The sequence below is a fragment of the Danio rerio genome, chromosome 5 (assembly GCF_052040795.2).
Source record: "Danio rerio strain M-AB ecotype USA chromosome 5, GRCz13ab, whole genome shotgun sequence".
NCBI lineage: Eukaryota > Metazoa > Chordata > Actinopteri > Cypriniformes > Danionidae > Danio > Danio rerio.
The window spans coordinates 45,180,820-45,196,184 of NC_141025.1; the positions used below are offsets into that span (position 1 = coordinate 45,180,820).

The following is a 15,365-nucleotide window of genomic DNA, read 5'->3' on the forward strand; positions in this document are numbered from 1 at the left end:
TGAGTAGGTGTATGAGAGTGTGTGTGTAAATGAGATCCCAGAGATGGGTTGTGGCTGGAAGGGCATCCGCTGCGTAAAAATTTGTTGGATAAGTTGGCAGTTCATTTCGTTGTGGTGACTGCGGATTAATAAAGATACTAAGCCGACAAGAAAATGAATGAATGAATGTAGGCCAATGGATGTCTGTGCGTACAACACTTTACCACGGAAGATAGTGAAAGTAAAGAATGAGGAGACTAGTTCTTGCACTGCAGATGGTCTGTTTAACTGTTTTCTCGCTGGTGAAGCACTCAGTTTTTTAACTTACAAAGTCCGCCATGTAAATAGCAAATGTGCTATGGCACGATGCAACTGACTCTTAAAGGGAATGGGAGATGAGACTCTGATTGGTTTATTCTCAAAACACACCTATAACTGATTAAGAGAATAAGCTCAACCCTGTTAGACCATGCACCACAGCGAAAATTTTTCCATCCTTAAAATAGCAAAAGTGGATTCAGACATGCCCTTAATGCTTTTACGCCCTGAGCTTTGGACTTTGCGCCAAGATCGTTAAAATAGAGCACTTAATCTCTGAATTTGCTTTAAAAAACCTGGATATTATTAATAAATAAAATACTTTTCCAACATTATAAACATCTTTACTGTTGCATTTGATAAATTAAATGATTCCTGACTGAACAAATCCTTTTTTAAAAATAACTTTTGTGTATGCTGTCTAACATGACATCAATAATTAATGAATACAGCATTTATGATAGAAACTGGTGCACCATATGGTTGTTTCAAACAATTAAAATTGTCATATCATTATATGGGAACTGAGACTGAGAATGTTGTGTATTTGTCCTGTAAAGCATATTCTGTGTTCACAGTTATATGATGACAGTCTCTCCTGTAGGCTGGTTTGTTGGCTCTTGTTTATGCAGAGGCCAGGTTTCCCGTAGCGACAAGCCCACAGAGTTATTTTTCCACAGCTTTAAGCTGAGACTGTCAACGGTTTCACACAGTGCTTTAATCTCCTGAAGGATGAAAGACCCCTTGTGGAGGCCACTGCCCTCTCCCTTCTATCGCTCGCCCAGACCTAAGTTCTCCACAAGCCTTCCTGGACACATACACACCTTTCTAACTGCGTCTTTGGCCGCTCCGGGTCCTGCCATGTCCACTCATACTGTAAGTCTCTAATGGTCAGCGGCCAGGACCATGCAGGTCTCAATGGGGGAGAGGTGCTGAGCAGATTGTTTCAACCCTGGATCAATCTGCCTCTCGAGTTTCCATGTCCTGGAGATGAGCTATGAATAAACATTCCTCAGCACGGGTTATGAAATCTCTTCGCACAAACTTCTCTCAACGTGGGCTTTTGTTAATAACTGTGAAATATTTAATAGTCTGCCATTCACTGACCACACTGTCTTTTTCTCTTTCTGATTCTGTCTTTTCAGGTGTCTATCCCCAACACCAGTTGTGCCTGCATGAGAGCTGTTCTGGAGTTTCTCTACTGTGGTGTATTGACACCGTCTTCTGAGCTGGAGCCAATGGACCTCATAATTTTAGCCAACCGCCTCTGTCTTCCCCGCTTAGTAGCTCTAACAGGTAGGTCTAGTAATGGCTGTAGGTTTACCCTAAGGTAAACTGTGCACATATGAAATAACACAGCTTGGTTAATTCTTGGGTTAATGGGCCTACTGAGGAAATCATTTTAAACAAAGTGCAGAAAACCAACTGGAAAAAGTTGGTTAATATTTGATGTGATACCATTTCAGATTTTTCAAGGCCTTCAAGTAATAGACAAATGGACAAGAAAGAAAGAAAGAAAGATAATTCACAAAGCTAGATTTTAAATCAGTAACCAGTAACACTATGTCCAAACAACATGTTACACAATAAGATGCAATAAGCATTTTGTCTGTCCACACCAGATTCAACACGAAACATTTAAATAGCAGAATCACAGAATAGTGCACTGCACTCCCATCCAAATGGTGTATAAAGTGTATAATCTAATTAATACATATTAAACATCTTTAAAATTATTGAAAGTATTTGATAATTGACCGATATTTGTTGGTTTACACTGAGTGACAGGGACAATGTTCATTTTCAAACTATACACTACTGTTCAAAAGTTTGGGGTCTGTAGGATTTTTAAATGTTTTAAAATAATCTTATCCTGCTCACCAAGCCTGCGTTTATTTAATCAAAAATACAGTAAAAATGTAAAATTGTGAAATGTTATTACACTATAAAATAACTATTCAAAAATAGAAGAAGTTCAGAATTTAATAATTATTCCAGTAATTTTAAAGATGAATTTTCAGCATCAATACTCCAGTCTTCAGAGTCACACGATCTTTCAGAAATCACTCTAATATTAATTATTATTATTATTATTATTATTATTATTATTATTATTATTATTATTATTATTATTATAAAAGGTAATAGTAATAAAAGCAATAATGACTGGAGTAATTCATTTGAAACCACATACAATAAGTAATAAATACATATTTAATAAATAAATATTTAACAATTTAACTTTTTTTTACATTTAATAAATGTTGCAACGATGAACAGAATATTTTTATTTAAAGAAAAAAGAACTGACCCTAAACTTTTGACCGGTAGTGTATGTTGTTTTTTTTTTTTCTTTTTTTCTTCTTCAAGATTTCAGGTGAACAATCTCCTGCTGCTTTCATTATGGCAATAAATAAAATTATCACATAAAATGGTATTCAAACTCACAATGGTGACATTTAACACTGAATAAAGTGCCTGAGTTGTTCATAGTTATAGTAGATTATGCTGTTTTCAGCTGTGACGTCGCAGAAACAGAAACAGTTTCTACAATATCAGTTCAGGCATGATTTACCTGTGCCATTTTAAAAGTATTCATTTGGCAATAGTAACCTAAAAAAACACACTCAGCTTACTTTACCACAAAATTAAAAGTCTTAATTTAATCACCATAATCAATTTGTTCATGTTTTTATCGGCCCTCTATTTAAAATCCTCGCCTAAAACGTTAAATAATTTAATAAGGGGATAAAGTGACAATATCCATATGAATAATCTGTTTAATCCAAGTCTTCTGAAGAGATGTGATCTCTTTAATTGCTGAACAAATTTAATTTTGGCTTTTACTTGCATTAAAACTTGTGAGGGATTTATTATATATCTTAATTCATGTTTCGAAGATGAATAAATGTTTTACTGTTTTATAACAACTTAAATGTAAGAAAAAGGTGGAAGAAATTACATTCTGGGGTTGACTTAGCATTTAAAAACGCAGTCGTGAAGGTGAGACATTTTTCACTGTTGACGGTTTCGGAGTTGTTTGCACATTGTTAACCATTAAGCCTATGGCTGATATATTAACACTTGTTGTGTGGTGTTTTGTCATGGTCTACAGAGCAACACGCCGTTGAGGATCTGTTGCAGTTGTCCGTTAAAGGGTTGGACATTGATGGACATGTGCTGGCCTATCTGGAGATGGCTCAGGTAACGTTTATAAAGATGAAGCAAACAAAGCCTTTAATAGAATGCAAAGCACACTAGAAATGAGTAATCAAGTGGCAATACAAGCAGTGGAGCACATTAGAGAATTACCATTCATTTGTAGCCTACTTTATTCTAGTTCAAAGGATGAACACACTTTGCTTTTCAAATGAGCCTCATTGAGAGAAATCATGCTGTGCTGACTCCGCTTTCTGTCTGCTGTAGTTCCACAATGCCAAACAGCTCTCTGCCTGGTGCCTGCATCACATCTGCACCAACTACAACAGTGTCTGTCGCAAATTCCCTAAAGATATGAAGACTATGTCTCCTGGTAAGGGACAAGAAATGTTTTGATTGATTGATTGATTGATTGATTGATTGATTGATTGATTGATTGATTGATTGATTGATTGATTGATTGATTGATTGATTGATTTGATTGATTGATTGATTTGTATCATGTCTAATGTAAAGTTTAGCAAGATAATATTGAATTATTCAGAAGTGACAGTAATGATATTTATGTAAAATAATTTAAAACAGATTCTGGTCTTATGAAGTATCATGGAAAAATGCACAATGGTTATCACAAAGGCCCTGTTTACACTGTCAGGTCTTGATGACCAATTCCACTTTGTTGCTTGTATCAGATTTTTTTGCCTGTCCGGTTACACCTTCTTTTAATTGTGACCCATAACCGAATTATGTGTTCCATGCCGTGTTATACTTGCCATACATTTTAGACGTAGCACATACGAAAAGGCTGGTTCTAGCATCTGTGCCATGATGGAAGAAATTGTCAACCAAAGAAAAAGTTTGCCTAACCTCAAAATGATTTTGAGGTGGAGGAGGAGGGAAAGGGCCATCATCGCAGCTTGCATCTATGGTTTATATATGTGGTGTCCTTCACCATTCTGAGGATTTTGTGGGTACAAGAGAGATCCCAGTTCTAGTGGGAGTTAATTGTGGCGACTGACCACTTTCCTCCTCCAAGTTTTCTCTGTTTTTGTTGTTTACCGCGTCGGCGTCTCCACACACGCTCTTCCTTCTACATTATTAAACCGCAGAGAAGTACCACAATGTCGCAAGTTTAATGACATACAAAATGGAATGCTTCAATAAATTCAATCTGTCTGTTTACATGATAGTCACATTGTCACACATTTGTTTTATATCTGATTTATTTGAAACGGATCTCTGAATATCCAAATGCATGCAATTTTTGTTTACACGGTCATAGTCCAGATCCGACCTGTGTCACATATAAGCAAAAAATTGGAATTGGGTCACATTTAACTGGTAGTGCAAACAGGAGATGCTAACAATAAGAAATGTTTCTTAAGCATGAAATCGGCAAATTAAAATGATTTCTTTTATGATTTCACATAAAAGTGTATTGATGACGTAATGAAGTAATGATGCTGAAAAGTCATTTAGTTATATGATGAATAAAAAAATAGCATCTTAAAATATATTAGAAAAAAAACTGTTAGTTTGAACTGCAATAATATTAAGCAAAATTAATGTTTTTACTGTATTTGATGAAATGCATATAGTCATGGTGGGCATAACATCCAAATGAATAAAAAGCATTTTGCTAGCGAGATAAGAAAAGTAAACATAATTCTAGAAATTTTAATTTCTGTACCAATAAACCTTTCTAAATTGTTAATTAATAAATGAAATAAATAATTTAGCATAACATCTTACTTCTCAAGTAAGCATATGTTAAGGATTATAACTATTTCACTAGAATTATTGGACATACATTAGAATTATTAGATATTTATCAATTCATATTTCATATTTGTAAAATGTAATAAAATCAAGACAATCATTTAAATTGTTAATTTCTTTTGAATTTATTTAATAAACAAAAGTACAATGAAAAGATTTCCAATGTTTTCTTTGACCAAATAATTTATATTCTGGAAATAAAAACACATTTTTATTTTGTGTGCTGCAGCACATTCCACAATGTTGCAACAGAAGGATGTTTAACACAATGTCATAACTTGACACTTTCCTTTTAATTACAATGTTTACTCGTTTGGAAATTTGACATACTATTTGTTAATGATTTAGAAGCAAACATTTTCCCTATCTGACATAATGCCAGACTTTAGATCAGTGACAACATATCCTGCTTCTTTTCATCTCTCAATAAGAGACAGATCTGGACTGCAGGAAGTCTACTGAAGCACATTTACTCTGTCTACCAAACCATGCTGTTCTAGCAGATTGAGACTTGATATAATATTCATAAACTCACCATGAAAGACGTCATGGCAGTGTCAGTCTTTGTGCTATTCTGATATTTGCCTTAACGTCAATGGTACTGGTGCACTCTATGCCAGTCACTATGCCATTTGCTCTGCTGCACTTCATACTTTTGACAGACATTTGGTTTGCAGTCCGAATTGTCCCTTTGGACATTGAGCTCTCAATCTCAATTTTCTTTCCCCAAAACAACTTTAATTGTGAGCTCAACATTTGCAGTGACTCGGTTAAATAAGATGATGAGCTCTGGCCCAGAGATCCAGCAGCATTCAATAATTGAACTGGATATAAAACTGATGTATACATTTCTCACTAAATAACAAAGATTCCTCTTGCATTTCTTGATGTTTCAGCAGACTGCTGCTCTGTCCTTACAAGACAGATTTCTCTGGATTCCCTGAAACTTTTGGTTTTAAAGTTGGTGAAAGACCTAAACATTTTACGATTTTGCGTTGGGAAGTTTGATTTGTTTGACAATTTTCTCTTGACTTTGGCGCAAAATGAGAAACCAGGATTTGACTTTACTTGCAAAAACAATGATGCTCATTTTATACCCAAACATGAAGCGCTCGTGCATTACCAGCTCACCTGCTTACTGTGGACAGTTTCAAAACTGTTCAATTTGGATTTTCTATAACTTTTTTCTTTTTATTTTGCTTCTGCTCCACGTTTCTTTGGATTGTGTTACAGCCAATAAAATAAAAATGGCTTTATATTTGCTAAATATATTTTAAATATGTCACCGAAGTCTCTGGAAATATATATATATATATATATATATATATATATATATATATATATATATATATATATATATATATATATATATATATATATATATATATATATATATATATATATATATATATATATTTGTTCTTTTGTCAACTAAGTAAAAGTTAAAAGAGTTATATTGTATATTCTTAATTTTGAGCATACTTTTTAAAATAAATACCTAGCTAAAAAATTATTTTCCCTTCACTTCTGTGATTTGTTATTTCAGAAAACCAGAAACACTTTGAGAAGTATCGTTGGCCTCCTGTCTGGTTCCTGAAGGAGGAAGACCGCTACCTCCGTTCCCAAAAAGAGCGAGAGCGTGAGGAAGAGATCTTGCGCAAGCAGCACACCAAACGGGGCTGGTGCTTCTGGAGACACCCATCCTCCTCAGCACCCCACATCTCCTGAGGACCTGCTTCCATCCATCCATACAAACCCCTCATACTCCTAACTCTCATCTCAGTCCAGAGGCATGTAGCCAAGCCTGGGGAGCCCTGTTTCTGTTTCAGAACGTTCGTCCTAAATGCTGGGGCATCTTTACCTGTGTCAATTCACGAGAGAAGGCTCTGAGAAAGTCTTGAATCTTTCTCACTTTTAATGGTTAGTGTTCTACTGTGCGAATGCAACAGGTCTCGCCACAGCACCACACAGGGAACGCCAGCATCGCAGTGACCTGCTTTCGCCTCTTAAGACTGTTATTAATATACAAGACCACACACTCACACCAGCACCATGTCTGAGCGCTGGCGCACGGGCACACAATGCTGCACGGTGCTGCTGTGTTTCGCTTTTTTGTCTCTCTAAGACCTCCTACTTCTGGGAAAACCGTCATGTTCATTGTCTATAAGCTGAAACATAGCTTAGCTTTGAATACAGCTAGCAACTAAAATGGCGGCAGGGATATATAACGTTTTTGTCAAAATCAAGGGGTGATAATTGCCCCTGCCTACATTCTCACATATATAAATCTCCATTTTGGATCTTCCATTGCCCCGCATTGGCTCTGAAAACCAATTGTTTTGCCTACTGAAGAACTTTTTTTTACTTCATTTGTCTTGTTAATAACTTTTCTTCCTGTGGTAGAACAGAAAGAGCATGTAGTCAGGTCTGTCACTCACTAAAAACTCTAGGACAGCACCAAAGACAGACAACTCATTCAAACACAAACGCCTTACCAAAATCTGTTGAAACAAAAACTTGACAGCAAGTAAACAATGAAATTAGGGCTATTTGTACCACTGCCAGGACAGTATAAACAGTCACAGCTGTAATATGACGTTCTGTTCAATTGAGTTTTTTGATATGACCACTAAAGCAAGCTCCTCGACTTGCTTGCCTTTCACCTCCACCTCTGGGGGGCGCCCATGCCTTCTGAGTATACCCTGCTTTAGAAATGATTAGCTTCCTATTTGTTTGTCAATCCAGATTCAGATCTTCACATCCTTGTGAAATGCACTTGTTTTTGTAGCACTACTGCAATCTTGGCTATCAGTGAACCAAAAAGTAGGTTGTGATGTTCCTTATTCCTTTGCCCCACTCCCCTCTGTTATTCCTGCTCTTCTACCTCTGTAGTTAGCTAAACTGAGGGAGAAGCTAGCGATCTACTTCCTGTAGTGTTTGATAAGCCTCACTTTACTCTTCCCACATGCGGATAAAATCAGTGCTCAGGATTAGAGTCCTTAATGTCATTGCGTCCAGCCACTCACGTATTATCTCCTTAAGGGGTGACCACACTAAACTTTGAGCATGCAATATTTCTTTGGATGCTGCACTATTCATGTTATGCCATCATGCAATCAGTCTTCTTTTTTAAATGGAGACTTCCAATATTTAAAGTCTGCTTGAAATCAAAATTTGCCATGTTTATTTTGCTAGCGCACTTTGCCATTCTTCAGGTGAACAATTAATATATGCGAGTTAATCCACTGATTTATTTTCCTCCAACGAGTCAAAGCGAATAAAATCGTCCCTTCCTGATTAACTGGCGATAAATATCAACAGTAAAAGCAGCATTTGCTGCGGTAGAAGAAGCTGCGTGAGTCTTTTCTTTGTTTAATAAATGATTTGTGCCTCAGAAGGCAATCTGACATGCAGTAAATGCGTGGTAGCATTTGAAGGTGTGAGACGTGGAGCACAGACGCTCTTTATTCTGGAGGTCAATTAATAATATAATAATAACAGTAATACTGAAATGATCAAGGCATTTTAGAATGACCAAAACAGCATTTCAGATGTTTACAGTGTGCTCAGCCTGCTGGTTTATCTATTCGCATATATTTTTATCACCACAAGATCTCTTATAGCAAAATTACATGACCCTTTTAATGCGCACTCTGGAGTTTGTTCGGTAAAAGTGTTTCCATCGTAGTTTATGTGCATCTTTTCTTATCGAATAAAAAGTTTATCCTAATCAGTTATGCTTTTTATGCGCATTTTTTAAATTTATGCACATCTCCAAAGTATGCATTTAAATAGGTGGATGGAAACGTAGCTACTAAAGAAGGTCCAGAATTTGTCCCATACATGAGCTCATTTGTCCTATTTTGACTGCTATGCCATCATGGTGAACATAACATTTTGAAAAATGCTCTAAGACCAAGCAGAATCCTCTGTTAGCTAATCAGTTTTGACAATGCTAACAATTATTTTTCATAAGTCCAACATCCATCTGTGCAAGAAAACATACAATCACATATAAGAGATGTCTTCCTTTGCTACTGTATTGTTTTTAATCAGAGAAAACATTTTACAAGTAACTTTTATTCTGAATCTTGGACCTTATTCTTGAAGAAAAATGACCAATAAAAAGGTGTGAAGCCCCAAAATGGACCATATTAAAATTTATTTGAATACTATTTTGGCTAAAATAGTCAAAAAGTGTGGTTACCATCGACAAGCTAATTCAGAATAGTGCTTGAAATGTCACAAAAATGCAGCATTTAAATTTCATAATTCAATAGAGGTGTCTAATTGCAAAAAGGTTCACTTTTCAGAAAAAAAGAACCATTTCACCAGGCTGGCTACAGGTCTGCTGTGGTTGTCAGTTTGACACTTTAACAACATTATTTATAACCACACACCTCATACCATTAGTTTGCTAAAAGTGAATGATGCACAAAAAGAAAGTCCCGCTTCCTACTCAATATTCAGTTTTAGTTGAAAGTACATCAACATAGTGAAACAAAGATCTTAGCAACTGCCGGTTCAAACAGACTTTAAGAAATAATAATTAGGCCAATATTGGATATATTAGATGTACTTCACTTTACTACAATGCTACAGATGTTCTTACAATATTGTTTAAAAACCTTCACGTGACCTAAACGCATGAGCTTATGCTTCTCCAGTATTTGCATGCTTGTGAATGGACAGAAAAGTGCAGTGTGGTCGCCCCTTTACACAGGTTTACCTGTTTTGACAATCCTAACAAAATATCCTGACTTAAGCTGTAAATCAATATTATCTTACTTTTGTGATTGTTTCAGTTTCAAGCTTTAAGCTTTGTAGAAACAGGTTTTGCGGTTAAACTGACAGTCATGTTCCTCTAGGTTTGTTTCCTTTTTTCAGACGTGCATGTGCTGTGAAGCGTTGATAGCACCCGTTTGCTAAAGTCAGTGTCGACTGCCTTCCATCTAAAAAAACAAACAAAAAAAACATGAGTGCCTATGACCATGTTACACTTTCCCTTCAACATTCAAATATTTCTCGGTGAAGCATGTTTGTTTTGCCTGTTTCGTGCCTTTTAACAAAAGTGTTATTAATAGCTGTTTTGAAGATGAATGAGAAATCAGAGACATGTTAAGTTTTCCTTGCCACCCTTTTTCTATTTCTGGCTTTCTGGTTTTGCTTCCTCAAGGCTGCACCCTGCTTTTCGCACCAGACGAGCAGAAATCATCAACAGCTATAAAAATAGACATGCAGAACCCATGTGTTGAGACAGGCCAATCTGCACACACACACAAAAATAAAGAAAATAGCAAGGAAGAGGGAAAACAGTGAAGACTTTTATAGGTTCATCTAATTAGAGCGCTTTTTAGTAACATCACTTGTGCAGTATTTCTAGGGGCAGACAATTACGGTGAATGTTTTTAGATGCCACACTATGCCTAAAGGCTTAATAATTAGTAAAATAATGAATGTATGACCTTACTGTGCATACGCAGACTGGCTCTGCGACGAATTATGTACGTAATACCAGCTTTCCTGTCTGCCCCGTAAGGTAAAGATCACACTATAAGAGCAATTTGAGACACTACAAACATCAGCAAGCTTGCTGGGACGGAAAGCGTTGTTGCCGTGGTGATTTTTGGGCTTGTTGGCACTTTTCGTTCTTTGACTTTTTGCTTTTGCACTTTTGTTTTTAGAATTAGTCTGCCTTTTGGTGTGCATGGCATTGACTGTATTGAAATGATGGCTTTTCAAGATATTTTGTAGCATGGAATGGTTTCTTCCATTAATCTAGTGCTTCTTATGACCCCACATGTTTTCTGCATAAACACACACACAAAAGAAAAATCTCTCGTAATTACTATTAGATTTTTTTCATTTGCTCAAGTTCTTTAAACCTTGTGCTTTAATCAAAATGCCTTCAACTTTGACTTTGATGGTTTTCTGTAGTAGTAATGAGGGGGTTTTGTTGATCTTTTATAAACAGTATTAGAAAGATCCATTTGGCCTAAAAGTAATCACCCTAATTCAGATTCTGACATTTAATAAATGATGGCAGAAGGATAAACTTTGGGTGAACTGTCTCTTTAAAAAGAGAGACTGGCTTAGGCAATCTGATGTGGCTAACCACACAAAAGATTCCTGCTAACAGTAAACCCATAGATGTATATGCATAGATGCCTCATTAGCAGCTGTCTATATTGTTGTGAACACTCGAGAGCAAGGTGACTGTTGTGAATTTTTCTGTCTGCAATAGCAGATGATTTTGCTAAACTAATTTAATACAAGACAAAAGCGTTATCTAATGCTGAGTTCAGACTGCATGACTATTTGGGGTAGCGTCCTGTCTGTGCTGTATTAACACTGTAGGATGGATCGGCGACAGGGGGTTTTACACTGCATGACTTTTTAAAATGGAAATAATCTGTGCCAACTTTGTCCAACCTACATCTTACAACCAAACACACTGGTGAAGTGATATAGAAACAATGTGAGGTCACGTAATATATATTTCGTTATTAATTACATAATGGAAAAAGAAGACTTTAGTGAGCAGGAAATGTACTTATTTTGCTCACCTGGCACAACAGAATGCTAGTTTGAAAACTTGAACTGTTGGCATAATGACTTGTGGCATCTATGCATATACAGCTGTAGTGTAAATGCTTTCTAAATATGCACTTTAGCTTAAAATTTGATATAAACAATGTTCATTTTTTTCTTTCAATTTAACAATACAGTCTTGAGCAACGAAAGTATTTATCAGTGCACGTTTACAGCTAAGATGGGTGCATGGGAATGCTCTGAGCACTAACTTCTTTGTATTTATTAAAAAGACAGTAGCTTTCATTACTTAAGAGTTACCATGCACTTTTGTCTTGTAAATGAAAAAAAAAGAAAAAAAAAACAATCCAAGCCCTCATTACAAAATCAACCGTCATTTAGTTTAGACTAAATGTTTATCATGTATTTCATAAGCATAGCAAACCACTTGTATGTACAAGAAACATGAGAGCACTTGATAAGTGGGGTTTAGTTTGTGTTACTGTGCCTTTAATTGGGAAAAAAAAGAGTCATCTTTCATCTGAGAGGTCACTGCCTTTAGTTTTTAGTTGAGGTAATTGTAGTACTCTCTTTCTCACATTAGCTGACATCCAGCAGACCACTGTATTGCTCCTTCTGCATGTCTGTGGCCAGCATGTAGCAATAGCATCTGTACTTTGAGTGGTGTGTTTCATCCCTCTCTGATTGTGAGCCATGATTGTACTGGTTTGAATGAGAGTGAATGTACACACGAGCAGATTAACTAAGTCTCTTGCGCCCTCTAGAGTCAGCTGAACTTCACGGTTTAATTTATTTAACATTATTATTATTATTATTATTACTACTACTTCTTTCATTGTTAATATTATTTGAAAGGCTATGAGTTGGTGTTGGGTGGAAAGGATTATGTTACACAACGTGCTTTTTGAAAATTTGACTTTGGTGAATTTTTGTAAAATACTAATACACAGAGCAGTTATTGTGGTGATTGCCTTTTTGTTCTCAACTAAATACTCTCTCAATGTTTGTATTAAACTGGAAAGGTTAACCACCTCTTACTGCTTTGTAAAATGTACAATCTGACCTCAGGTCATAGGCAGAGACCACTTCAAGCCCTTGTTAGTTTCTCTGTCTAACAGAGGCTCTCCAACCAGCTTCCTTTCTGTGCTTTGAAGTCCATCTTCATCTCCATGAAAGATAAGGGCCGTGTTACTGCATCCGGCAGTAGTGGAGCACTCGAGTTTTCCTCTGTCCACTCGTGGTGAGGTGAACAGTCCAAGTGGTCCTTGTCACGGTTTTGTCTTCTAGAGGTAAGGAAAGCGTCTCTGACTCTTTCCTTCGCCTCTCTTCCTTTTTCAAATCTGTGACTATATTTAAAGCTGATTTGCACTTTGTGGTTTTCTTTTTAACTTGGTTTGATTAATGCTTGTTCTCGTCTTTAACCGAAATGTTTCTGATTCTTGTTCTGTAATTCTTGTTCTTGTTATAAACCTTAAAGCACACACACAGAGACACACACACACCACTATTAAGGGCTTTAAAAAAACAAAATCAGAATGTTTTTGCTGCTGTTGCAAAAAAAAAAAAAATACAAATATTAAACAGGAAAAAAGAAAAAAAAACATTTTATTGAATTGTTTGTAATATTTTTGAATAACTGTGATTTGTACAAAATGGAGCAAAAAAGGGTTGAAAAAAGTTGTTTCAGTATTTTAATGTTTGCTTGGCTTTTAATAAAACTAAACCAAACTCTTTGAATGGTGTGTCTTTGATTGATTTCATATTTTTATGAACCAGTACCTACACTACTAATCGAACTAATTACATATTTAATGTAATACTTACATGTTTGTCGCATTGGTAAGTTACTTCAAAAAAGTAAATAATTAACTATTGCATCATTAAAATTTTATTAAAATGACTACAGTATTTATTGCAAGTACATTATAAGGGACTAATTAAATTACTTTAAAATAAAAAGTAATCCCTTACCTTACATTTTCCTATGATTTGTAATTAGGCCTACCCGACAAAGAAACTTTGAAAAGTCACTACTGTTAAATGTCCTGCAGAGGGAGGCATACACAGTTTTATACATCTGTTTTGATTTTAACCCTCGTTTTATATCAACTATATTTGGCTTAATGCAGAGCAAAACAATTTATTGTAAAATGTAAACAATTGAAATCGTGTAAATAATTATTTAGGCATAGGGTTATAAATTATTTTAAAAAGTGCATATAGAAATACATATTTAAACAGTATGAAGAGATTTCTCAAAGTGGAACACGGGACGATCTATCGGGAACGATGAACAGCTATAGAATTACATAAAGACACCACTTGAGACGTTGAAGTATCACTGGATAAACTGGAGTACTAGGTATGTTATTGAGTAAAAATGTATTATTTACTTAATTCTATTAGTCTGATAACATTTATTCAAAATTTCAAATAAACCTATTTTCATTTAATGTGATTATATCAGACAATGACAATTCAAAAATAAAATAATTTTATTTGTCGTAATTAAAAATGATGGTTTTTCTACGCAATAGTGCTCTCAACGTTTTAAGGTATAAATGTAATTTCTAAAAATGAATAGGCCCTATAAACTTGGAAACATTGTGTTATTTTCACCAATTCTCTTTTTTTTTTTTCTTAAAGTTTGATTTCATTTTCAGTTGGGAAAAATATCATCAATATTTGACACAAGCATGTTTTTAAAAGTTTGTTTTGCTCAAACAAACGACGATACATTTAGGCCTAACTCAAGACTAAACCTAGCAGCTGAGTCATCACAAAGATACTGTTTTCTTTTCCCAACTTGTCCCTCAAACGCAATGAAAGAATTGGATCAAAATGTCGGTCGCCAGAATTGATTTATAAGATTTCTAGTAGTCAAGCAAACGCAGACTCGTTAATGATTTCCATGGGACACTGGCATTGTTTGGTAAAAAACAGAAAACACACAGGAAATAAGTCATCACCATACACACGTGCAACATTTCCAGTAACACTTTGAAGGGGCAAAGCCAAAACACATGCTGTAATTGATGTTGCAGACCAGAAAGTCTCCTCGGTGTGCGATTTTCGGAGAGTGATTACAGTTCCAGTGCTCGTGCCATCAGATCTGTGACTGATGTGTTGTTCAGTGGTTTGATTCATGAAGGCCAGAAACACCATATGAGAGAGTTATGTGGTAACATTCTTATGGCTGAAATTGCGCAACTCCAAAAATGCATCTTGAAAAGCTTCTATTATATAACAGAATGCACAACACTATATTATGTTTGAACTAAAAGAAAGAAAGAAAGAAAGAAAGAAAGAAAGAAAGAAAGAAAGAAAGAAAGAAAGAAAGAAACATTTACTCACCTTCCAACTTAATCCAAGCTTCTTTCTTATGTTGAATACAAAATGTATTTTGAACAATGTATTTAATCATGTATTTAACAGTATTTTTCTAAACTGGGATCTAACGGTTGGCTACCAGTTTCCAGCATTGTTGAACAGAAGAACAAATCAAGTTGTACAAACATAATTCGAAGCTCATGTGTGAGCTTAAAAAATTCAGGTTATGTATGTAAAATATGCACAAA

General features: G+C 35.4%; 1 protein-coding gene and 1 long non-coding RNA gene across 5 annotated transcripts in view; both read left to right on the forward strand.

Moving 5' to 3' along the window:
• Positions 1-13,524, forward strand: part of rhobtb4 (Rho related BTB domain containing 4) — a 75,688-nt gene extending 62,164 nt beyond the window's left edge. For 2 of the 4 annotated variants that reach the window (XR_015490227.1, XR_015490226.1), the window contains exons 8-12: positions 1,443-1,593; positions 3,413-3,501; positions 3,724-3,829; positions 6,782-8,279; positions 9,959-11,070. Coding sequence is in view for 2 of the 4 variants with exons in the window: in NM_001099974.2 (NP_001093444.1) it covers positions 1,443-1,593; positions 3,413-3,501; positions 3,724-3,829; positions 6,782-6,963 (528 nt within the window). In the remaining 2 variants the exon portion in view is untranslated. 4 annotated transcript variants of the gene reach the window in all.
• The window catches only part of LOC147844337 (uncharacterized), a 528,347-nt gene that overhangs the window by 124,964 nt on the left and 388,018 nt on the right, over positions 1-15,365 (forward strand). The gene's annotated exons all lie outside the window — the stretch shown is intronic.